Source organism: Phascolarctos cinereus, unplaced genomic scaffold, assembly GCF_003287225.1.
Source record: "Phascolarctos cinereus isolate Bilbo 61053 unplaced genomic scaffold, phaCin_HiC Scaffold_4;HRSCAF=312, whole genome shotgun sequence".
Taxonomy (NCBI): domain Eukaryota; kingdom Metazoa; phylum Chordata; class Mammalia; order Diprotodontia; family Phascolarctidae; genus Phascolarctos; species Phascolarctos cinereus.
In genome coordinates, this window is record NW_027555847.1 from 633,478,869 (window position 1) to 633,500,746 (window position 21,878).

Sequence of the window (21,878 nt, forward strand, 5' to 3'; positions counted from 1 at the left end):
GTCTAAATTATTTTCCCATTTTATAAATCAGGAAACCAAGGTCCAGAAAGATTAAATAAACACCTTAGTTAATTCACACAGGTAGCAGATAGCAATTTGGAATTTGAATACGGCTGCTTTTACTCCAAATCCAATGATTGTGTTAGGAGTTATTGAAATAAATCGACAAGATCCTTCACTTCCACTCTATCATCATGTCATTAATTCCAGTTAAATTTCTCCATAACTGATGATCATATGCCTGTTAATGATCTTTTTTAAATGAATTGGTTTAAAGGTAAGGATGACTTTTTTTCTAATGTTTTTTCAGAACGGTCAGCTGTTATACCGGCACATTTATTTGGGCTGTAAGGAAGAAGACAATGTTCAGAAAAACTTTGAATTACTCTATACATCTCTTGCTCTTATAACTATTGAACTGGCTAATGAAGAAGTGGTTATTGATCTTATACGAGTAGCCATTGCTTTACAGGTAATTTATCTCAGTGGATTTTTCAAAGACAGCATGATCTTTGCAATACTATTTGCTTTTCCTAAGGCTAGACTGAGTTGATGCTGATCATAGCTTATCAGTACATAAATATGTAAGTTTAATAAAAAGACCTAGAAATTCTGTTATTAATCATTAATTTATACTTCAGAATTTTCATTTTATTATATCTTTGTAAATAGACATTATTCTGCTAAGTTTTTGTACTTGCAGTATTTTAATGCATGTTTTTCCAGAAAAATGCTAAAGCAACACTACTCATATTTGTTTCTCATTAAAGGATATTGCCATCATTAATGAGGATAATTTGCCCATGTTCCATCGCTGTGCTGTCATGGCATTAGTTGGAGCATACCTCAACTTTTTAAGTCAGATGATAGCAGTTCCTGCTTTTTGCCAACATGTGAGCAAGGTAATGTGTCCAAAAATGGTCATTTTACTTTTTTTCAGTATGTCTTCTTTTAGTTCAGTATATCTGTTTTTATTTTATGCAATGTCAGATTATTTGTAATTATTCTATGTAACATCAGTGTTGTACATTATGGCAGCATTTTCTAATAATTGCTTATCCTTTAATATCTTTTCCTTTATTATATAGAATGCCTATTATTGTTTTCATTTAATTATATGCACACATGCTTCAGTTCAAGCCTAAATCTGTGTAATTTTGTTATATTATGGCTTTTATTTTCAAATCACACTTTTGATGGAAACATGTCTTTGAAGGTGAATATACTGATTGTTAACTATGTACAATATTCTCTAAGGATGCTTAAGTACGTTTAGTCAACTGAGTTTAAAATTATTAAATGGTGACCTGGAAATACCCTCTTAAAAGCTTATTACTTACCTGGTTGAAGAACTCTGTCCAACATAACTTTTTATCTTTGAAATTAATTTTCTGGTAAAAAAAAAGTCCCATTTTTAAGAATTTTGCTAAATGCTCAGCTTATCATATTGAATGTAACTCACCCTAAAATAGAAAACAATTAGTGCCGTGTATACAAGGGCTACACAGTATTACTGAGGAATTATTACATAAAAGGTATAGTTAGTGTTTTCTCTGTTGAGACAGGTTTGAAGGAATAGGTTGTTGGCAAAGTATAACAAATCAGTAATATCTGGGTGTAAAGGTTGCTATTATATTTAACATAATGTAAGGGATTAATCAGTGCTTTTGAAGTGAAAAGTTATTTTGTTTTTCATTAATATCTTGATTTAACTATAACTATAATAAATGGAATGTTTTTAAATTGTGAGTTTAAAATAAAGTTGATAGAAGTGGCCTAAATTTTGTACATAGAATATCATACATATGTTTATCTCTAAAGTAAATTGAAGTATTTACATAATGCATTTTAAAATAATTTTTAAAGAAATTAATAAATAAATTTTAATGCACCCTAAGTGTTACTTTTTTAAAATATTTTTTCAGGTTATTGAAACAAGAACAATGGAAGCACCATATTTTCTGCCAGAACATATTTTCAGAGACAAGTGCATGTATGTTAAATTTTTTTTTAATAATACAAGAGTTACCAGATTTTTAGTGTTTTATACTAATTATCTCATTTTCTTTGTCTTCATATAATTCCTATAACACATTTCTTCCACTTAACTAGAGGTTATTTTTAGTCTTAAATTTGCAAATGTAGATCCACACATAACTGGAGGCAATTTTAAAGACAAAGAAGTAAGTAAGCTCCTTGCAAGTAGGGATGTTTTTCATTCTTTGTTTTTATTTTCCCACTCCCTTGTACAATGCCTGTGGCCCCATCAGAGGTGTTATTAAAAACATTTGTTGATTAATTGATTTTTAATTAGTGGTCAAAAACTTGCAGTTAACTTGTGTGTCTCATAGAATAATATCTCACCATTAAGAACATTTGAAATATGTTTGTTTTAGAGAATTTAGGGTCTTCATCATAACTTACCATAACAAATAACAGTCATTATTACACTGTTGACTAAATTAATAATCTATGTATTCTTTTCTCCCTCCTGAAAGCAAGATTTGGGCAGATCTAAACTGCATTCTGTTACTAACAGAAGCAGCTATGTGATGTCAAGTTTCATGAAACAAGGGAAGAACTTTCCTTGTGGATTTGGAGTCTGGGGACTTGGGCTTAAGTCCTGATTCTGCTACTTAACACTTTGTGGCCTTGGGCTTTACTTCCTCTTATGTAAAATAAGGGTGTTGGACTTGAATTCTAAATTGCCTTCTAGCTTTAAGCAGTGAACCTATGAATGTACCTGGCTAAAATTAGTTCAGTTATAAATTCAGAAGTCTCCCTTTTCATTTCCCATTTATATTTCTGATGGCTAGAAAAGTTAAAATTCAATTCAATGATCATATTAACTGAAAGTGTTTATAGTATGGACCCAATCAAAGACCAAAAAACCCAGTATTTTTAAGGTCAGTTCTTTTTATAATAGTAGTCGGTACAACAAAATCAACTAGTATATTTTCATTGACTACTTTGAATAATTTTTTAAAATGCTTTAAGCTCTTTTACATAGTCTCCCATTATTGTCTGTACTGTCTCTTCTCTTCTTCCACGAGGGTATAGTTGTGAAATCATCAACACATTTAATATTGAAAATATTAGTTTCTTGACCTCTGTGTTTTCATCTACCTGCATTTAAATATAAAATATCAACAAATAAGAACAAACTGTTTATTTTCACAGGCTTCCAAAATCTCTAGAGAAACATGAAAAAAATTTGTATTTCTTGACTAACAAGATTGCAGAATCATTAGGTGGCAGTGGATATAGTGTGGAAAGATTGACAGTGCCATATGTGCCACAAGTAACAGGTAAGATGAGAATAATTAGACATTGTTTTTATGGTAGTGTTTGAGTTCATCATGTACTTTTGTATTGGTTAGTACAAATTCATTCTGTGTATGTGTGTATATGTGTGTATATATGCATTGTATCAGTTTTCTTCAGAAGATTATTGGGATAGCTTATAAAGTTTACTTTTCTCTTAAATATTTGGCCTCTAAGATATGTTATAATCTCTGAAATAATTAATTAATTAATTTTTAGTTTTCAGCATTCACTTCCATAAGATTTTGAGTTTTGAATTCCCCCCCTTCCTTCTTTTCCCCCCCTCTCAAAATGGCTCTGATATAGGTTCTGCTTATACATTCATATTAAACATATTTTCACATTAGTCATGATGTAAAGAAGAATTAGAACTAATGAGAGGAACCACCAGAAAGAAGAAACAAAAGAAAAGAAAAGGAGAGCAAATAGTATGCTTCCGTCTGCATTCAGACTCCTAAGTTCTTTCTCTGGATGTGGATAGCATTTTCCATCATGAGTCTTTTGGAGTTGTCTTAGATCCTTGCATTGCTGAGGAAATCTGTCTGTCAAAGTCAGTCATCACACAATGTGACTGCTACTATATATACAGTGTTCTCCTGATTCTGCTCATTTCACTCTGCATCAGTTCATATAAGTCTTTCCAGGTTTTCTGAAGTCCACTTGCTCATCCTTTCTTATAGAACAATAGTATTCCATTACATTCATCACAGCTCGTTCAGGCGTTGCTCAATTGCTGGACATCTCTTGAGTTTCCAATTCTTTGCCACCACAAAAAGAGCTGCTATAAAATGTGGGTCTTTTTCCTGTTTTTATGATATCTTTGGGATACAGACCTAGAAGTGATATTGCTGGGTCAAAAGTTATGCAGTTTTATACCCCTTTGGGCACAGTTCCAAATTGCTTTCCAGAGTGGTGGGATCAGTTTACAACTCCACCAACAGTATTCCAATTTTCCCACATCTTCTTCAACATATATCATTTTCCTGTTTTGTCATGTTGGCCAATCTGATAGGTGTGATGTAGTACCTCAGAGTTGTTTTGATTTACATTTCTCTGATCAATAGTGACTTAGAGCATTTTTTCTTATGACTATTCACATTTCATATGACTATATGACATGGAATTTGAATTTTCAGATATAATTCAGTGAAATTTTATATAATGGAAATGACGCACAGATGTATTCCTTAAGAGAATACTGTTTTCATTATAATTAATGATTTAATGAGACTATCATTAAAATAGTAATTTTTTGTCAAGATCACCATAGCTTATTTATAGAAAATGTGTACTATTGTAATAGTTACGCTTAATCATAGTCTTCAGTATAATTTCAGTGACTATGTAAATTTTTAACATTTTACTTTTCCAGATTCTGTTCCACAGGAATTCCTGGGGAAATGAAAATGTTTAGAATAAAACACAGTAGTAGAACTTATGTAATGATAACACAATTTTTTTTCATTCTTACAAAATTTTTGGATTTAGCTTTGTTTTCTTCCGGCAAAAAACCTCATAAACACAAGCACAAGCACAAAGGTAAATCTAAGTGTCAGTTTTGCCTCTGCTTTCCTTTGCTGCCCTGTAGGAAAGTACATACCTAACTTGAAATTAAAATGCTTTTAGATGATTTGTAGAACTGAACCAGAAGACTGTTCTATGGTCTATGTAGTTGTGCTCTTAGTGGTTATTCTTGACCTTTCCTATAGCCATAGTTTATTTTTCCTTTTTTTGTTCATTCCTCACTGTTAATTTTTTAAATTCTTAGATATGTTTAATTTCAATTTTGCATTTCTCTTTTTTAAAAATGATTAATGTTTTTCATCTACTGTTTTGTCAGATAGCTTCTGAAAATCTTAGTAGATATGAGTGCTGTATAAGACTTTTCCTGTTTCCTTGGGCTTTGTTGTTATCAAATTACTCAGTGGTGTGTGTGCACTCTCTCTCTCTCTCTCTCTCTCTCTCACACACACACACACACACACACACACACACACACACACACACACACACAATATAATACTTAAAGTAAATTAAATGAAAATATATAGTGATCCCTTCTTTCAGGCCAATTAGTTATTAAATTATAACTTCTCTTCAGGGAACTCTTGTAGATTGCAGCTTTGTATTCTAATTCTGTTCTATGTTTATCATGCATATGTGTATAAGAGTTTTAAGGGATAGTTTTTAAATATAATTTTTTTAAAGAGGCATATCTACCTAGTCTTTACTCTTATGGCTTTCATATAACCTCAAATATAGTTTTGGTATTTTACAGGTGCTTTCTTAATATTACCAAATATGTTTAAGAACAGCCTGTTTGATTTTTTTTTTTTAGAAAAGGAAATAACTTAAAATATATTGGTGGCTTGTAGTGAACTATAGTTTGTCTAAGATTTAAATAATTGGATAAAATCACTAGATTTTAAAAATGCTATATAATGATAATTGCTTTTCTTAATGATAATCATTAAAGATTGCAAAATCTTTGTTTTACTTCTGAATTGATAAAGAACAATGAATTGAGTAATCATAGAATGTTAGGGCTAGAAAGGACCTAATAAATAAATCAGGTCAAAATACTCATTTTCTAGTTGAGGAAACTGAGGCCCTTGGAAGTAAAATTATTTGCTTAAGGTCACATGGCTAGTTGACAACAGAATAGGAAATAGAATCCGTGTTCCCTGATTGTCATTGTATTGCTTTTTTTAATATACAACAATGTTCTTCATTATTTTCAGTAAATTTTTAATGTATATTTTATAGTATTCTAATTATTTGAACTTTGCTAAACCAATAGAAACCACTGAAAAACAAAATCTTAGAGTTGGAAGGGATCTTAGAGACTGCCTAGTGCAATCTAAATCTAAATAAGAATCCCTTCTAGAGTGTACCATAGTTATTTGTTTAGAGACCTCTAATCAGGCAGCCCATTTACACTCTTTTCTTCTTCAGGCTAAACCTGACCATTTCCAGAATTCTCTTAAACCATCATTTGAGACATTTTACCATCCTGCTCACCCTACACTGAAAATTTGTCTCCTAAAATGTCCATTTAAGAGCACAGTGCTTCCAGATGTGATCCAAAAAAGATAGAATACAGCAAGAATATTAAGGAATTTCCTTAGTCTTGGACTCCTATAACTAAGATTGCCCTAGCTTTTTCATGGCTGCTTTGAAATTTTAACTCATATTGAGTTTTTAGTCCTCTAAAACCTCAACATCTTTGTCACATGAGCCACTGTCTATGCCTCCCCATTGTTGTATTTGTAACATTGATTGTTTATTCCTATTAAATTTCTTAATATATTTGACCCAGGAGTCTTGCTTGGTGAGATCTTTTTAATATTGCCTTTGCCTTTTAGTATGATAATTATAGGCATCAGAAGCAGCTGTTGGCTCAGTGGATAAAGTGCTGGGCCTGGATTCAGGAATGTTTGAGTTCAAATCTAGCATCAGACAGCTGTGTGACCCTGGACAAGTCTCTCATTGCCTGACAAAATGAATGCACTGGAGAGGGAACTGGCAAACCAGTCCACTATCTTTGCCAAGAAAACCCGAAATGGGGTCACGAAAAGTCAGACACAGCTGAAGCCACTGAACAACAACAATTGTAACTGTTCTTCATAGCTTTGTGTCCTTTGAAGTTGTTAGCATATATCTATACCTTTATCCTAGTTACTCATAGCTAAACAGCTCAAGGTCAAGCATAGATTCCTGGGCCACTCCACTAGAGACCTTCCCTATTGATGTCAAGTCATTAATTATAGTTCGGTAGGTTTAGCAGTTCAAAGCAATTCCAAAATCACTTACCTCCGTCATCTTGCTTTGCTAAAATTTAGGATATATCTGTGAATATTTATCTTCACAGCTTTTCTGGATATTTATCATAATGATCTCTTTCGCAGTATGTTCAGAATTTTTCCATGAAATCTGTTCACAATGCCTTTATTAAGTTCCCATTTGGTGCAAGACACTGCACTTATATTGTACTTTGTAGACTACTACTCTGTTTACATTGTACAGGGAAGTACATACAAAACTGCCTGAAGAAGGAGAGCACTAATAACTGTAGCATTAGGAAAAGCTTTGTATAGGAAATGATGCCCCAGCTATTCTCAAAGGAAGTCAAAAATTCTGGTGTTGGAGGTGAAGAGAGAGTGCCTTTTAGTTGTGGAGGACAATCTATGCAAAGATTTAGAGGTGGGAGATGGGATTAAGTTTGAGGAATTGCTCAGTGTAGGCAGATTGGCTAAAAGGTAAAGGACACAAAGGTGATCATTTTGAAACAACCTCTAAGGGTGATTGGAGCCAAATTGTAGAGAACTTAAAGACCAGACAAAAGATTCAGGCAGTGGAAGACCACTGAAAGTTTTTGAGTATAGGAGTGATGTGATCATACATGTGCTTAAGGAACGTTAATTTTTTTACCTATGTGGAAGATGGAGTAAAGAAAGGAGAGTTTGGAAGAAGGAGAATAATCTGGAGGCTCTTGTAGTACTCTGCAGTAGAGATGATGAGGCCTTAAATTAAGGTGATGGCCTGGTAAGTGGAAAGAAGGGGATGGATGTCAGAGATGTCATAGATGTCATGGAAGTAGAATTACCAGGTGTTAGTAATTGATTGGATGTGGAGAATAAAGGAGAAGGAAGTCAAAGGATAATACCAAGGTTGAAATTTTGGATGACTGGAAGGATGGAGATGCCCTGTACAAGAAAAAGGGTAGTTTGGAGGAGGAATATGATTGAAGGAAAATATGAGTTCCATTTTGAACATACTAAATTCAAGATTCTGATGGGCCAGCCACTTGATGAGACATATCCAGTTTGTAGTTTGCAATATGGAAAAAAAGGTCAGGAGAGAAATGTGGGCTAAATAAATGGGTTTGGAAGTTATCTGCATAGAAATAATACTTGAACCTATGGTTGATGAGACCACCCAGAGAAATTGTAGAGAGAGAAGAAGATGGCCCAGGCTGGATGTTTGAGAATAGGATGATGATCCAGCAAAGGAGTCTGAGAAAGAACATTTGAGCAAGGAGGAGAATTGAGGAAGCAATGTTACTGAAGCCAAAAGAAGAGACAGTATCTAGTACCCAGAAGAAGATGTGATCAGAAATGTCCAAAGCTTCAGGAAGGTCAAATAGAATGAAGACTGAAAAAAGCCTATTGCATCTAACAGTTAAGAGACCATTGGTAATCTCAAAGAGAACGATTTCAGTTAAGTTATATTTAATAGTGATTGAGAAATGAGAGAGAGGTGAGGAAATGGAGGTAAGAGTATACATGGCTCTTTCCCTGAGTTTGACTATTAAAAGAAGTGGGGAACATGAAAAATGTCTCAGAGTATGGTCAGTGATGGGACAAACCCTGGGGAAATCCAAGATTCCATCAGACCAAAAAAATGAAAAGAGTGTGAAGCAAAAAGATCCGGTGTGACTCTGGAAGTTTTTCCAAGTGTTTTTCAAGGGTGAAAGGATACAAAGCAATAGGAAGGCAGAAGGAAGATAAGGACTGCTTTTGTAGAATTAGGGATAAAGGTTAGAGAAAGGAAGGATTTTCATCTACAGATATCAATTTAGGGTTGGGGAACAGGAGTCAGGTGCTTACCCACGATATTATTAGGGAAGAACCAAATGATCAGTCCCTTCTTCTCTTCTCCTTTCCCCTCTAAACACTGCCACTATAGGGCAGTAAGATCAATTTCCATGAAACAATGAGGTCAACTTCTTTTTTTTTTTTAATTATAGATTAATTTATTTATTTTTGGTTTTCAACATTCACTTCCGTAACCTTTTGAGTTTTAAATTTTCTTCCTCTCCTTCCCCTCTCCCATCCCCAAGACAGCATGCAGTCTGATATAGGTCCTACATATACATTCTTATTAAACATATTTTCACATTAGTCATGTTGTAAAGAAGAATTAGAACCAATGGGAAGAACCATTAGAAAGAAGAAATGAAACAACCCCTCCCCAAAAAAAAGAAAGAGAGAGAGAGAGAGAGGGAAAGCAAATAAATAGTATACTTCGATGTGCATTCAGACTCCATAGTTCTCTCTCTGGATGTGGATAGCATTTTCCTTTACGAGTCTTTTGGAGTTGTCTTCAATCCTGATATTGCTGAGAAGAGCTAAGTCTATCAGAATCAGTCATCATGTAATATGGCTGTTACTGTGTACAGTGTTCTCCTGGTTCTGCTTACTTCACTCAGAACCAGTTCTATAGTCTTTCCAGGTTTTTCTGAAGTCTGCCTCCTCCTCATTTCTTGTTGCATAATAGTGTTGTGTTACAATCATATACCACAGCTTGTTCAACCATTCCCCAGTTGATAGGCATCCTCCTCAATTTCCAATTCTTGGCCACCACAAAAAGAGCTACTACTGTTTGTGTACATGTGAGTCTTTTTCCCCGTTTTTATGATCTCTTTGGGATACACCCCTAAAAGTGGTATTACAGAGTCAAAGGGTATGCATATTTTTATAGCCCTTTGGACATAATTTCAAATTGCTCTCTGGTGAGCTCAATTTCTATGGAATAATGGGGAGCTGGAGTGGAGTGGCTGGTAGAGATATCAGAGAGTTCTGCTAGGCATCTTTGTCAGTAAATAATTGATGGCCTACTGAAGTTGAACTTACACTTGATGCTAGCTCTATAGCATTATCCCAGTGTGGTTGCAGGTGTTGCCCATTTAAAAGATACCTTACATGTGGAGCTCAATTCTGAAGCTCTGAGCCCCCGGTAGCATTGGCTCTGTAATACCTTTTCTTCTGTGAAGCCCAGAATTCGTGTTGAATTTGAATCTTCTTTGGAGCGGGTCCTCTACTGCCTCAGATGCCCTGAGGCTCTAAGTCTGTTGCCTGTCTAAGGGGAAAAATAGCTTAGAAATCAAGTTCAGTTGCAAAATATTATTGAGGAGTGGAACAAAGGGATAAATTAAAGACAATTCCAATAGTTTGAGCCTCTGGTAATTAATAAATAGCTAGCATATATAGCAATTGTAATAGAGATTCCATTGGAATAGACAAGTAGTAGATGGGTACCAATCTTAAGGATAAGTTGTAGGAGGTACATACAGCCTCCCTGTAATAAAATATACAGTGTTATTTTGGACAAGTAGTACTAAAGATGATGTGATGTAATATAAACAAATGAAATTATCCTTCGGGGAGAAAAATGGGCTTAGCTGGATCTTGACTGAAAGATGAAGGCTAGATAGAGATGATCTTTATATAGATATGATGGTTGAAGCTATGAAAAATAAACTCTAGAATGGTCAATTTAATAGAGAAAAGAATAACACCAAGGCTATGGGAGGGACACATATTTACAAAGTATCAGGAAGAAAAGAACTTTAAAAATGAGAAATGGGATAAATAAGTAATTCAGAAAGTTGAAAATATAGTTCAGATAGAGTAGTGTTTCAGAAGCACAAGAAAGGGAGAATTTCCAAGAAAAAGGTTAATTACTACTCTCAAATGCCACGAGGTCAGAGATGACGAGAACTAGAAAACTTAAATAAGAAGGAAGTTATTAGTAAATTCAAGGGTGCCGTTTTGCTAGTGTATGGTTGCAAGATTTTAAAGGGTTAGTAGTTCAAAGGGCAAATAAACTGGATATATGCTAAATTTTCAAAAAGTTTGTGCAAAAAATGTCCCTAGTGGCAGTAGGGAAAAGATGGCAGTATCTATTCATATGTTTGGTCATTCATAAGTAAAAGATGGTATACAATAGTTTAAAAAAGCATGTAACACAGAGGTCACTTTTTTAAGATTTTGGTTTTCTTGTTGAGATTTGCTTTTTACATTTAGTCTTGTCAAGGAATATTAAGGGCAATTAGGTGGTGCAGTGAATAGAGTCCTGGGCCTGGAGTCAGGAAGACTCATCTTCCTGAGTTCAAATCAGGCCTCAGATACTTGCTAGCTGTGTGACCTTGGGCAAGTTCACCCTTTTTGCCTCAGTTTCCTTATCTATAAAATGAGCTAGAGAAGTATCCCAGTGTACCCCAAAATGGGGTCATGAAGAGTTGGACATGACTGAAAAACAGCTGAACAGCAACATATCAAGGCAGCCATTAATACTAGTTCAGTCATACTGGATAATTCTCATAAAGCATTACTGTAAGTCTGAATGTAAAACACTTCCCTTCCTATGGAAATATTTATTAAGGCACATGATTATAAACTTAACTATTCAGAGTTAGGTGGAGTTTTTTAATAAAAAGCCAGATAAAATCATTTAATAGCATATAAAAACCAGCTGTTATATTAAACCATGCTTTAGAGTAATATAAATACTTTCACTTCTCACCTGAGTGAAGAAAAAACTCAAGAGCTAGCCCTTGAGTTCCCTAATGTGTTCATTGGTTTATTTTTCGTGCATGCATGTGTATTAGATATGCAGAGGCATAGCTTATAACAGTTTTTAACAGCAACAAAAATAATACCTAATATTATATATAGTGGCTGCTATGTGCTTGGCGCTATGCCTGTTGCTTTACAGATATTATCTTGTGATCCTCACAAAGATGCTAATATTATATCTAGTTTACAAATGAGGAAATTGAGGCGGAGTTTAAATGACTTGCCTAGGGTCACGTAGCTAGTAAGTGTCTATGGCTGGATTGGTACTTGGGTCTTCTTGACTCTAAGCCCAGCACTCTATACATTGTGCCTTCTAGTTTCCCCTGTTTATAAAATCAATGTCATCTACATCTTTTCTCATGTTTAATGTTTTTTTTAAGGCTATGAAAAATGAATCCCTTTTATTACAAAATCTAGTATTTTTTAGTTTAGGGTCCCCTCCATACACACCCCTTAGTTTAAAAAAACCCATAAATATATATTTTGGATATACTGTATTTTCTTCTGTAGAGGTAAAATAGTTTTCCTGTTAAATTGTAAATCTTGGATTTTTATATGCAGCTAAATAACTATTTTATGAAGTGGCACAGAAGGGATACTGTATATGTAATTTAACTTTCTAATTAACTCTGTATTATAGTCTTAACCAAGAATTTTGTCGAGTTGTTTTATCCACTAAGCTAGTTTTCTTCTTAGTTCATTTGCAAGTTTAGTCATTAGCTAAAGTAACTTTTATAGTTACTTAAAAATACATATGGGTATATATGTGTAAGATACACTAGTTATGTAATGTGTATTATGCACAGGTACACAAGGTGGCAGCAACATATTGTTAAAAGCAGTGGGTTCTAGGTCTAATACTATTTCTGAAAGTTAGGTCATAGTAATATATTTTTAAAGAAGAAAAAGGTGAACATGAGGGGGTACCTTTATACTTGGTGAATGTCTAAAACACTACACTGAGGAATGAAGAGATAAAAAGGACATATAGAGAATAGAAGATGGTCTTGTTGAACTTGAAGTAGTGATGCAAAACATCTTGGGAAAATGACTTTTTTTATGCTCAGGATACAAAGCCCAAGTGACTCCTAATTAATGCCATCAGAATTCTTTACAATTTAGTAAAGAGTAAGGTAGTTCCCAGAGAATATATTAAACTTACATTTTAATGATCTTTGAAAAATAGGAATAGGATTAAGCTGGCTAATGTGGGGAGTATTGTCTGTTGGATGCAGTCAGTGGGAAAATGTGTTGTTTGGGGAGCCTGTTACCTTTATGGAAGTGTTGAATTGTGTTCTGCTTATTTTTATGCTTGGACCTTTCCTCATTTTATGCCTTGTCAATAGACATATTATTATATAATAGTTACCAATCACAGTTGTAACAAAAGTTAATCATGAAATGTATTTTTAAAACATTTTTTTCCTTTTCCCAGGTGAAAAGAATAAGGTTTTAAAAATAAAACAGCAGAGGTTCCCATTCAGTTTTGGGGGGGGGGTTTGCCCCTTTCATATCCTTTTTCTGAGGTTCTCTGGCTTTTCTTTACCCTACTTATGCTTATATTGATTAATTTGCTAAAAAAAAAATTCCTCATACTGTTCTTTTTCTGTTCTTTCTTTAAGTTGCCACCTCTAATCTAAAATTAGGATTTTGGTAGGGGTTATTTGGTTTTGGTTTTTGGTTGAGGGAGAAGTTGTGTGTGGAGTCCATCAGTTTTTTCCAGCTGATTTGGAAATCCCTTTTAGTAGGATATGTTGTGAATAATACTTCATTACTTAATGACAAGTCTTAATTCTTATGAGTCTTATTAAGTATAGGTCATGAATAGAGATGATAAACAAGTTATAGACTGATTAAAAAGCTTTGGACACAGAGGCAACTAGGTGGTGCAGTGGATAAGAGCACTGGCCCTGGGATCAGGAGGATCTGAGTTCAAATCCGATTTCAGACCAGACACTTGCCACTTACTAGCTGTGTGACCCTGGACAAGTCACTTAATCCCAATTGCCTCGCAAAAAGAAAAAAAGCTTTGGACATAGATTTATCCAGTCTCTTTTAGGTTCAGCTTTTACAAATACAGTGATTTTCAGGCATTAACATTATAGTACATAGAAATGACATAAAGACAGATTGAAAGGCCAGATTTAACTGTAAGAATCTTCCTCAGAAGATCAAGGGGATAATTTAAATTGGAGTACTTTGATAAGTTAAATGAAATGCTTATCACAGTGTAACTAAGAAATATTTCTTCACTGAACCTTCATTCATTTATTTAAGAAATATGTATTGATTAGCCTACTAAATGAAAGATACAGGTAGATGCGATGGTAATACAAAGTCCATCAGTGGACCAGCGTTATATGCCAGACAGTGTACTACATGCTGTAGACTTAAACAAAATTAAATAGTCTCTGCCCTCCGAGGAATTTACATTCTGTTGGGGGAGATAGTATGTAAGACTCTAAAGAAAAATGATATTTATGCTAGCCTTTGAAGTATGTATAGAATTTCAGTTGGTAGAGATGGGGGGTACATTCTAGATAAGGAAAAAAAAGAAGGAAGGAAAAAACATGGTCCCTGTCCTCAAGGAGCTGACATTCTAAATGAAATAGCTACATGCATATAGGACTTGTATAGATTGGATGGAACACAGCCTAAGAGGAGAGGACTTAAGTATTCTCTAGGTTTTCTTTTTGACTTTTCCTTTTGCTCAGAATAATATCCTTTCTATTCTTACTATTTCAATCAGTTAATCAACATGTATTAATTACTTACTGTGTTTAGAAAGAGGGTATGACCCCTGCAAACGAGACATAGAAGTTTTTTAAGGAGAGATCATCTCTTCTGTCCTGTGCCTAAACATCATTACCAGAGCTTTTGCTGGAGGAACAGTTTGTTCTAGTATGAGCTGGACCTTTGAAATCCCTTCCAATTCTGATTCTCTGAGGTACAAAGAAGCAGGATAATTCTGTTATTTCAACCAAAAGAAGAGAAGGATGGTCATCACTTTTCATGCTGCCAATATGAAAAGGATCATAGAATTTAGTAGGTAGGAGGTCATTTTTGACTTTCAAAAAACAATTCAGAAGAGTGATGGAAGTGAAAATCAACATATAACTGGTTAAAATAAACATAAATAATTGCAAGATGTTGAACAAATGTGTGGATTTAGCCAGCATGTTTAGACTATTGAATCTTCAAGAAGTTTGACTGATGAGAAAAATAAGAACCTAGGGTAGTAGGTAGAGAGCAGCATGAGAGCCAGTGGGAACTAATTGCGTTGAACCGGAGAGGCAAACATGTACATGTATAGCTATATATAAAATGCATTCAGAGTAAGTGGAAAATAGCCTTAGAGATGCTGAATAATTAACTGTTTCCCATCTTTGTGCCTCTCAAGTATACCAGTGATTAGATTCTCTGCAGTACCCAGGATTGGGTAAATAGGATTGGTGAAGGCTGGACTCTGTGAAAAAGACTGATATATTCAGAAAAGTTATTAAAACAATTAAAGATGAAAATGAGGCTTATAATTTTTACTGTCACTCCTGAGAAACTTAGATGACATTTGATGTCATGCAAAAAAAGGGGGATAAAAAACCCTGAAATTTGCATTTAAATTTGAGTAACATGTAAAAATCTTAATGCAGTGTTTCCCTTCTCCAGTTCACTTCGTAATTAAGTAACTTCTAGATTTGACATTAACAGAATAGTTAATGTTGACTAGTGGCTAAAGGTAATAAATATCAAAGATAATATGACAGTAATGAAGTAAAGGCAAGTTTAAAAAGAAAAGTACCCCCTAGGACGGAAGGTACTCACTACTGAGGGGATAAGATAATTCAAGGCTTCCTGGAGAAGGATGTTAAGATGTAGAGTAAAGGAAGGAAAGCATTCCAGGCATGAGGAACAGCCATTACAGAGGCACAGCATTAAGAGATGAAGTTCTGTGTATGAAGAATAACAAAATAGGCCTGCAAAACTGGATTGTAAGAAGATTGTAAAGGCATTAAGGGACTATGTTGTGAAGAACTTTACATGTTACATAGAGGAGTTTATTTTTGATCTTAGAGGTAATAGGAATCACTGGAGTATGTTAAGTAGGGAGTTGACATGGTCAGGCCCACATTTTCTAAAAATTACTATAGGAGTTGTATAGAGGACAGTTTGGAATAGAGGGAAAGTTGAGGCAGAAAGGGCAATTCTTGTAGTAATTAAGATGAAAAGTATTTAGGGGCAAAGTCCTTGTAGTAAACAAAGTAAGAGTTGATGAGGACTTGCTCTGGGTTGGTGGCTTTGTGAGTGAAGAGAAAGCTTTTTATGTAAGATATGTTGTAAAGAAAGAAATGACAGTGAGAATGAGGAGCTAAAGATTGCGCTAATGTAAACCTGAATTACTAGAAGGATGGTGATGCTTTCAATAGCAATAGGAAAATAAAGAAAAGGGATGGGTTTAAGGGGGGAAAATAATGAAATCTGTTTTGGAGATAGATAAGGTGTGTGTTTGTAGATACAGTAATAAGCCAATGTGGAGGAAACACATTAAAAACTAGACAAAAGGGGATGATGAAGGCCAAAGCTGCTAACTCACCACTTTTAACTAAATATATTCTTGAACTTTCTTTTTCATATTTTCTGTAGGTAGAGAATGTTGGTACTCTTTTTAAGTACCAAGAACAAGATTAAAAATAAGAATTGAATTTTGTTTGTGATGGGAAAAAAATCTAAAATGTTTTTTTTTCTAGATGAAGATCGACTTTCCAGACGGAAGAGCATTGTGGACACTGTATCCATTCAGGTGGATATTTTACCAGGCAGTAACCCTGTTGAAGATGTGGTAAGTTATTGAAAGTTAACCTGGGTGCTTTGTTTTGAGGCAGTCATTATTTTTGTCATTTCTTCCCCCAGTGCATCTAAACAGAAAATTACCAATGACTTATTTAAAATGAAATAGATAGTATTCCAACTCAACTTATACTTTAAATAAAAGTCATTAAAATTACTTAGGCTTAAACCTTTTAATGCTGCAAAGTAATTTTATGCATTTGTATTACATAGGGTTTTTTTTATATTTTTTGTTTTTACAATACTGTAATTTCCCAATAACTCTCTCTCTATCCCTTCCCCAGTCAGTAAAGTCTTACCTTATGATAAAGAAGTAAAATAGAAAGAGGGGAAAAAAAGCAGTTCAGCAAAACTAATTAGCACATTAGTCATGTCCAACTATAGATAGAGATATAGATAGATACACACATACATACATATATCTGCATGTGTACATACATACATATCTGTATACATACATACAGATATATAGAGAGGGCTCTACTTCCATAGTGAAGTGTATGTAGATATCTCTTCTTTGGGATCAAGCTTAGATAAGACATGATTGATATAATTCTTTTTATTATACTGAGCCCATCAATTCAGTTGTATACTTTTTAGCACATACTTCCCTGCTAAAGCAGATTTAAACTTTATAGCTACGCCGTGATATCAAAGAGTAATCTTGTAATCTCGTAGGATAAATTCATCATATCGTAGCCATTGAGACTGTACTAAGAAATAAAGTGTTGTACATATAACATATATAATTAACATATCAGATCATTTTATTACACATGTATTAGCCACAGATAGAATTATTCCATGTGGTCAGGGCAGCACATTTAGTGGAATTTTTCCACTGATGAAAAATTATAACTTTGACTTCAGTGTTAGCAGATAACCCTCAAAAGCCCTTAGTCTAGATTGTTCAGAAATTGATTTATTTGAAATAATTATCTCAGTACTTGCCCCCTGTTTTGGAGAATACAACAGCCCTGCTATGTGTCTCCTGGATTTTCAACCATTCACTTATGCTTAGTCATCCATCCAAGCAAATCATAACAGTCAAGTAGGAATAGCAACTGTCAAAATCTTTTCTCCATGTTTATGCAAAAATGTGTTACCTCTAAATTGTTTACCTCCTCTTGAGAAACCTTGTTGTTCATTTATGCAAACCAAAGCATTAAAAGGGTATGTATCAAAACATGGAAAGACGTCATCTAAAATCACTTCTCATGTTACCACGTGGCAACTCCTAGATCTTGAGGTTTCCTGATAGTTGATTTTTTTAGAAAGTTGATTTCTCAGACACTGTTGTGGTAGCTAGGGGCCGCAGTGGTATTATCCATACTCCTTTCACTAAGCAGAAATAGTCAGTGACTGGCTTAAATCTTATCCTGATGTCTCTGTCTGGCATTGACATGACTAGATTTTTGGAATCCATGCCAATGAAGAGCAAGCTCTGCCAGGTCCTACCAACTGGGAAATACTCCATATGGAGTCCCTGTAATGGATGGTTAAGTCTGTCATCCAAAGACCAACCTAGTTCAGGAAGAACTTACCATGCTGACAACAGGATGATGATTTTTCTTTTTTTAAGTATTGAAATGAGACTTGAGAGTATCAAGGGCAATTTATGATATTACCTAATTGGATTTAGTTAGAAACCTCCTCTCTCCACTCCTCCTGAAGATTTTTCTGCTTTAAAGCTAGTAGCAACTTAATCTCCCTTTAATAGTTGTAGCAATTAATATCTCTTCTTTGGTGTTTGTTTGTTTGGTTGCTACTATTCACCTCTTTTGGATTGTTTACTTTTTAAACTTAGGTCTTCATATATAATAGGTTTTATTTTGTCAAATACAAAGCCATCTTATGAAACATTATTCTTCATACTTAATTTTTAATTGCTACTTTTCACAGAACTACCTTTTATATATAGCATTTTTAGTGATGTTACTGAATTAATCTGTAAATTGATCAGAGAAGTTCATTTCATAGAGATATTACATGAAATATTCACAGGGGGGAAGGTACTTCATTGTTTTTAAACAGAAGATGAATTTTACATTAAAAGGTGTTTATTACTATGTGTTCCCATTTGAAGCTCCTGTACTGCAAACTTGGTTCTGTATTGCTACAATAAAGGCAAACAAGTCTCATCCAGGGCATCTGAATAGTCGAAATTACTACAGTATTAGATTCAGCTGAGCCAAACTCCAGCTTCACACTTATTCACCAGGACAGCATTCAACATAACACATATTGGAAATGTTTGCTGTAATACAAGGTAACAGTGCAGAGTTTCCAGCTAGGCAGTAAATGTCAACATTTTAAAACCATAGAAAAGGGGAAATAGATGGATTCTGAAACTAGATTGGTAAGCTTGTTCTTTATGCCTTGCAAAATTCTAGAATGGATTTGTGAGCATTTAAAAGAAATAGAGCTGATCGTTAGGAGTCAGTATGGGCTTAGTAAGAATAAAGCCTACCAAACTGATATCTTTTTCTTATACTAATGTGTCTTGATTTTTACAGGATATTTAATAAAATGCCTTTCTGTATCCTTATAGACAAGATAGTTTTCCTTACACAGTCTAGGCCCCCTGGCCTACTTGCTATTCCTGGTATGTGGACCACTTCCAGGCCTCTGCACACACTCCTGTACTCAGAATGTTCTTCCTCCTCACATCTGCCTCACCAGAATTCCAAGTCTTTTTCAAGGGCCACCAATGCTTTCATGATCCCTTCTGTTGTTAGGGCTTGCCCATTTTCCCCTCTGCCCCTCGCAAAAAAAAAATTTCCTTTGTATATGTTTTATATTGAGAGTAAGTATAACTTAGTAACTACAGATTAGCTGTATGGCTCTGGGTAATTTACTTAGTGTGAATTAGTCACTGTGTCAGGTCCCTCAAGGAACTTAGATTCTGTTATGGAATTCTCTTCTGGATCTGATTCTTAACAAAAGACTAATTAGTGCTGGAGTAGAGATCGTGGTGGACACTTTGGAGGGAGAGTGACGGACCACTTTTGCTAACTAGTTGAATTTGTGATAAAAAGAAAATCTGGTCATAGTTTGACATGCGTTCTAGATTTAATAGATCAGATTTCAGAGGGCTCAAAGCAAGACTAAGTAGAGTCCTGAGGACTAAAATTCTATAGTAGAAGTCATCACAGGAGAGATGGAAAACTGTCAAGAATGGTATTCTGAAGGCACTAAAAAAGGAAAATTTTACTCCAGTGAAAGAAGGGAGGTTAATTGTCAAAAGAGACCATTGTGGAAGATTAAGGAGTTTATTCATCAACTTAGAGGGAAGAGTGTGTGTGTGTGTGTGTGTGTGTGTGTGTGTGTGTGTGTGTGTGTTGTGCGCGTGTGCGCGTGTGCACGCGCGTGTGTGTGTGTGTCTGTGTCTATGTCTGTGTCTGTGTGATGAAAGCAGTGGCAAATATGAATAGCAGCAGCATTGGCTAGTCTTATAAGAATGGTATGAGGAGTATAAATAGAATGAGCTAAGGCAAATGAAGAAAATTAAAAATTGTGTAATTCACATTTTGTTTCTCTTTTCTGTGCAAGAAGAATTACATTTGCCCTGGAAAGAACACATTGAAAATAGCCAATTAGAGGGTTGATATCTAGGATAAGTAAGAAGAACAGAGTTGCCAACTATATATAGTCCAATAAACTTTACTTTGCTTTCTGGCAAAAATCTATAATGTATTAATAGCGAGCTTGTTAAAAGGAAAGGAAAAAACAAGCTACAGTCACAAAAAAGCACTATAAAACCAGTATTGTCAGACTATTATTTTTTTTCCAACAGGTTGACTAAATTGGTAAATCAGAGTCTTGATGTAGATGTAGTTTGCCTGGATTTTTAGTAAGGCTTTTGATAAATCTCATGATGATTCATCGGCTAAATTCAAAATATTCATGATAACATGTCACCTTGGAAGGGTATTTCCAATGGAGCACTCCTGGGATCTGTTCTTGACCTTAATACTGTTTAGCTTTTTTTTTTTCCATCAGTGATTTGGATAAAGATATTGATAAGATCCTTATCAAATTTGCAGGTGGTACAAAGAGAGGAGAGATAGCTAACATGCTAGATGCTGTACCATGCAGTCTTTTGAAGGAACTGGGAACATTTATTTAACCTAAAGAAAAGAAGATTTGGGCAGAATGTTAATTGCTCTCTTCAAGTATTGAAAAGGCTACCATGCAAATTAATTTTGTTTTTGGCCCCAGAGGGCAGATCTGAAGACAATGCATGGAAGTTGCAAAGGGTCTTTGTAGGCAAAAACTTCCTAACACTAAGATCTGTAAGTAGACTGGGCTTCTTCAGCAGCTAGTGAGCTAGCTGTTTTCCCCTCACTGGAGGTCTTCAGGCAAAATCTGAATAATCATTCTTAGGTATGTTGTAATAAGGATTCCTTTTTTTAGGTAGAAGTCAGAGTAGATGACCACTGAAGTCCTTTCCACCTCCCAAGAAGGTAATATGTTTCAGAAACTTTCAGTGGAGATATTAGGAATGTCTTTTTATATTGTCTTATCATTGAGATGCCTTGGGATAAGCAAGAGTGTGAGGAATTCCAGATTTAGATGTAGTCAGACTTATAGGCATATTTCCTACTTGTTTATCAAGAAAATTAACCTGTCCATAGTCCCAGGAATTATAGGATTTTGTGTTTCTCCTAAAAACATATGAAGGTCTGCTTTACAATGAATATAGAAATAATAAAAATTGGATCATTTGCATTTTTTTTTATCAGAATGGCATCATGGTATAGTAGATAAACAGCTGGCCTCAGAATCAGGATGGCTTAGATTCAAATCTTGGCTCTGACACAAACTGGCTATGTCACCTTTAGCCGTTACTTAGTCTTTCAGTGCTCCAGCAAACTCTTTGACTGTAAATTACAGAACAGCTATTAGTCTGCAGTGGTAGAGAAAGTTTCACTATGAGTCAGCTTCCTTTACTAATAAACAGGTCTATACCTATATTAAAGATAAGATAATTCATGGGCCTCCCTTGTGTCCTTCAGTTATGTTAAAGAATATGCATGGAATTAGATCTTTGCTTAACCATACTTACTAAGTACTTATTAGAAATGTTCTTTCTATCACTCATTTATAATTTGGGGGTTTGGATGTCTTAATTGTGCTTATTAAAGTCACTTAGGAGTCTGTCTGGATGAAGAGGGAATGGTAAGCAAAGTAGGCATAATGAAGAGCACTGATAGACCACTCATAGGCTGAACTGTGCCGCCTTTTTGGGAACTATTACTCTTGTCACTTGGTTTTGAGACTATGGTTCCTTCAAGGAGATGGCTAGAGGGGAGATGCCAGTTTGGGCAGTTCACCAGATCTTTTCCC

General features: G+C 34.7%; 1 protein-coding gene across 1 annotated transcript in view; it reads left to right on the forward strand.

Moving 5' to 3' along the window:
* EFR3A (EFR3 homolog A) overlaps nucleotides 1-21,878 on the forward strand; it is a 166,548-nt gene that overhangs the window by 128,605 nt on the left and 16,065 nt on the right. Inside the window, 5 exon segments of the mRNA XM_078153739.1 lie at nucleotides 311-472; nucleotides 771-902; nucleotides 1,926-1,993; nucleotides 3,181-3,308; nucleotides 16,430-16,521. Coding sequence (XP_078009865.1) covers nucleotides 311-472; nucleotides 771-902; nucleotides 1,926-1,993; nucleotides 3,181-3,308; nucleotides 16,430-16,521 — 582 coding nt within the window.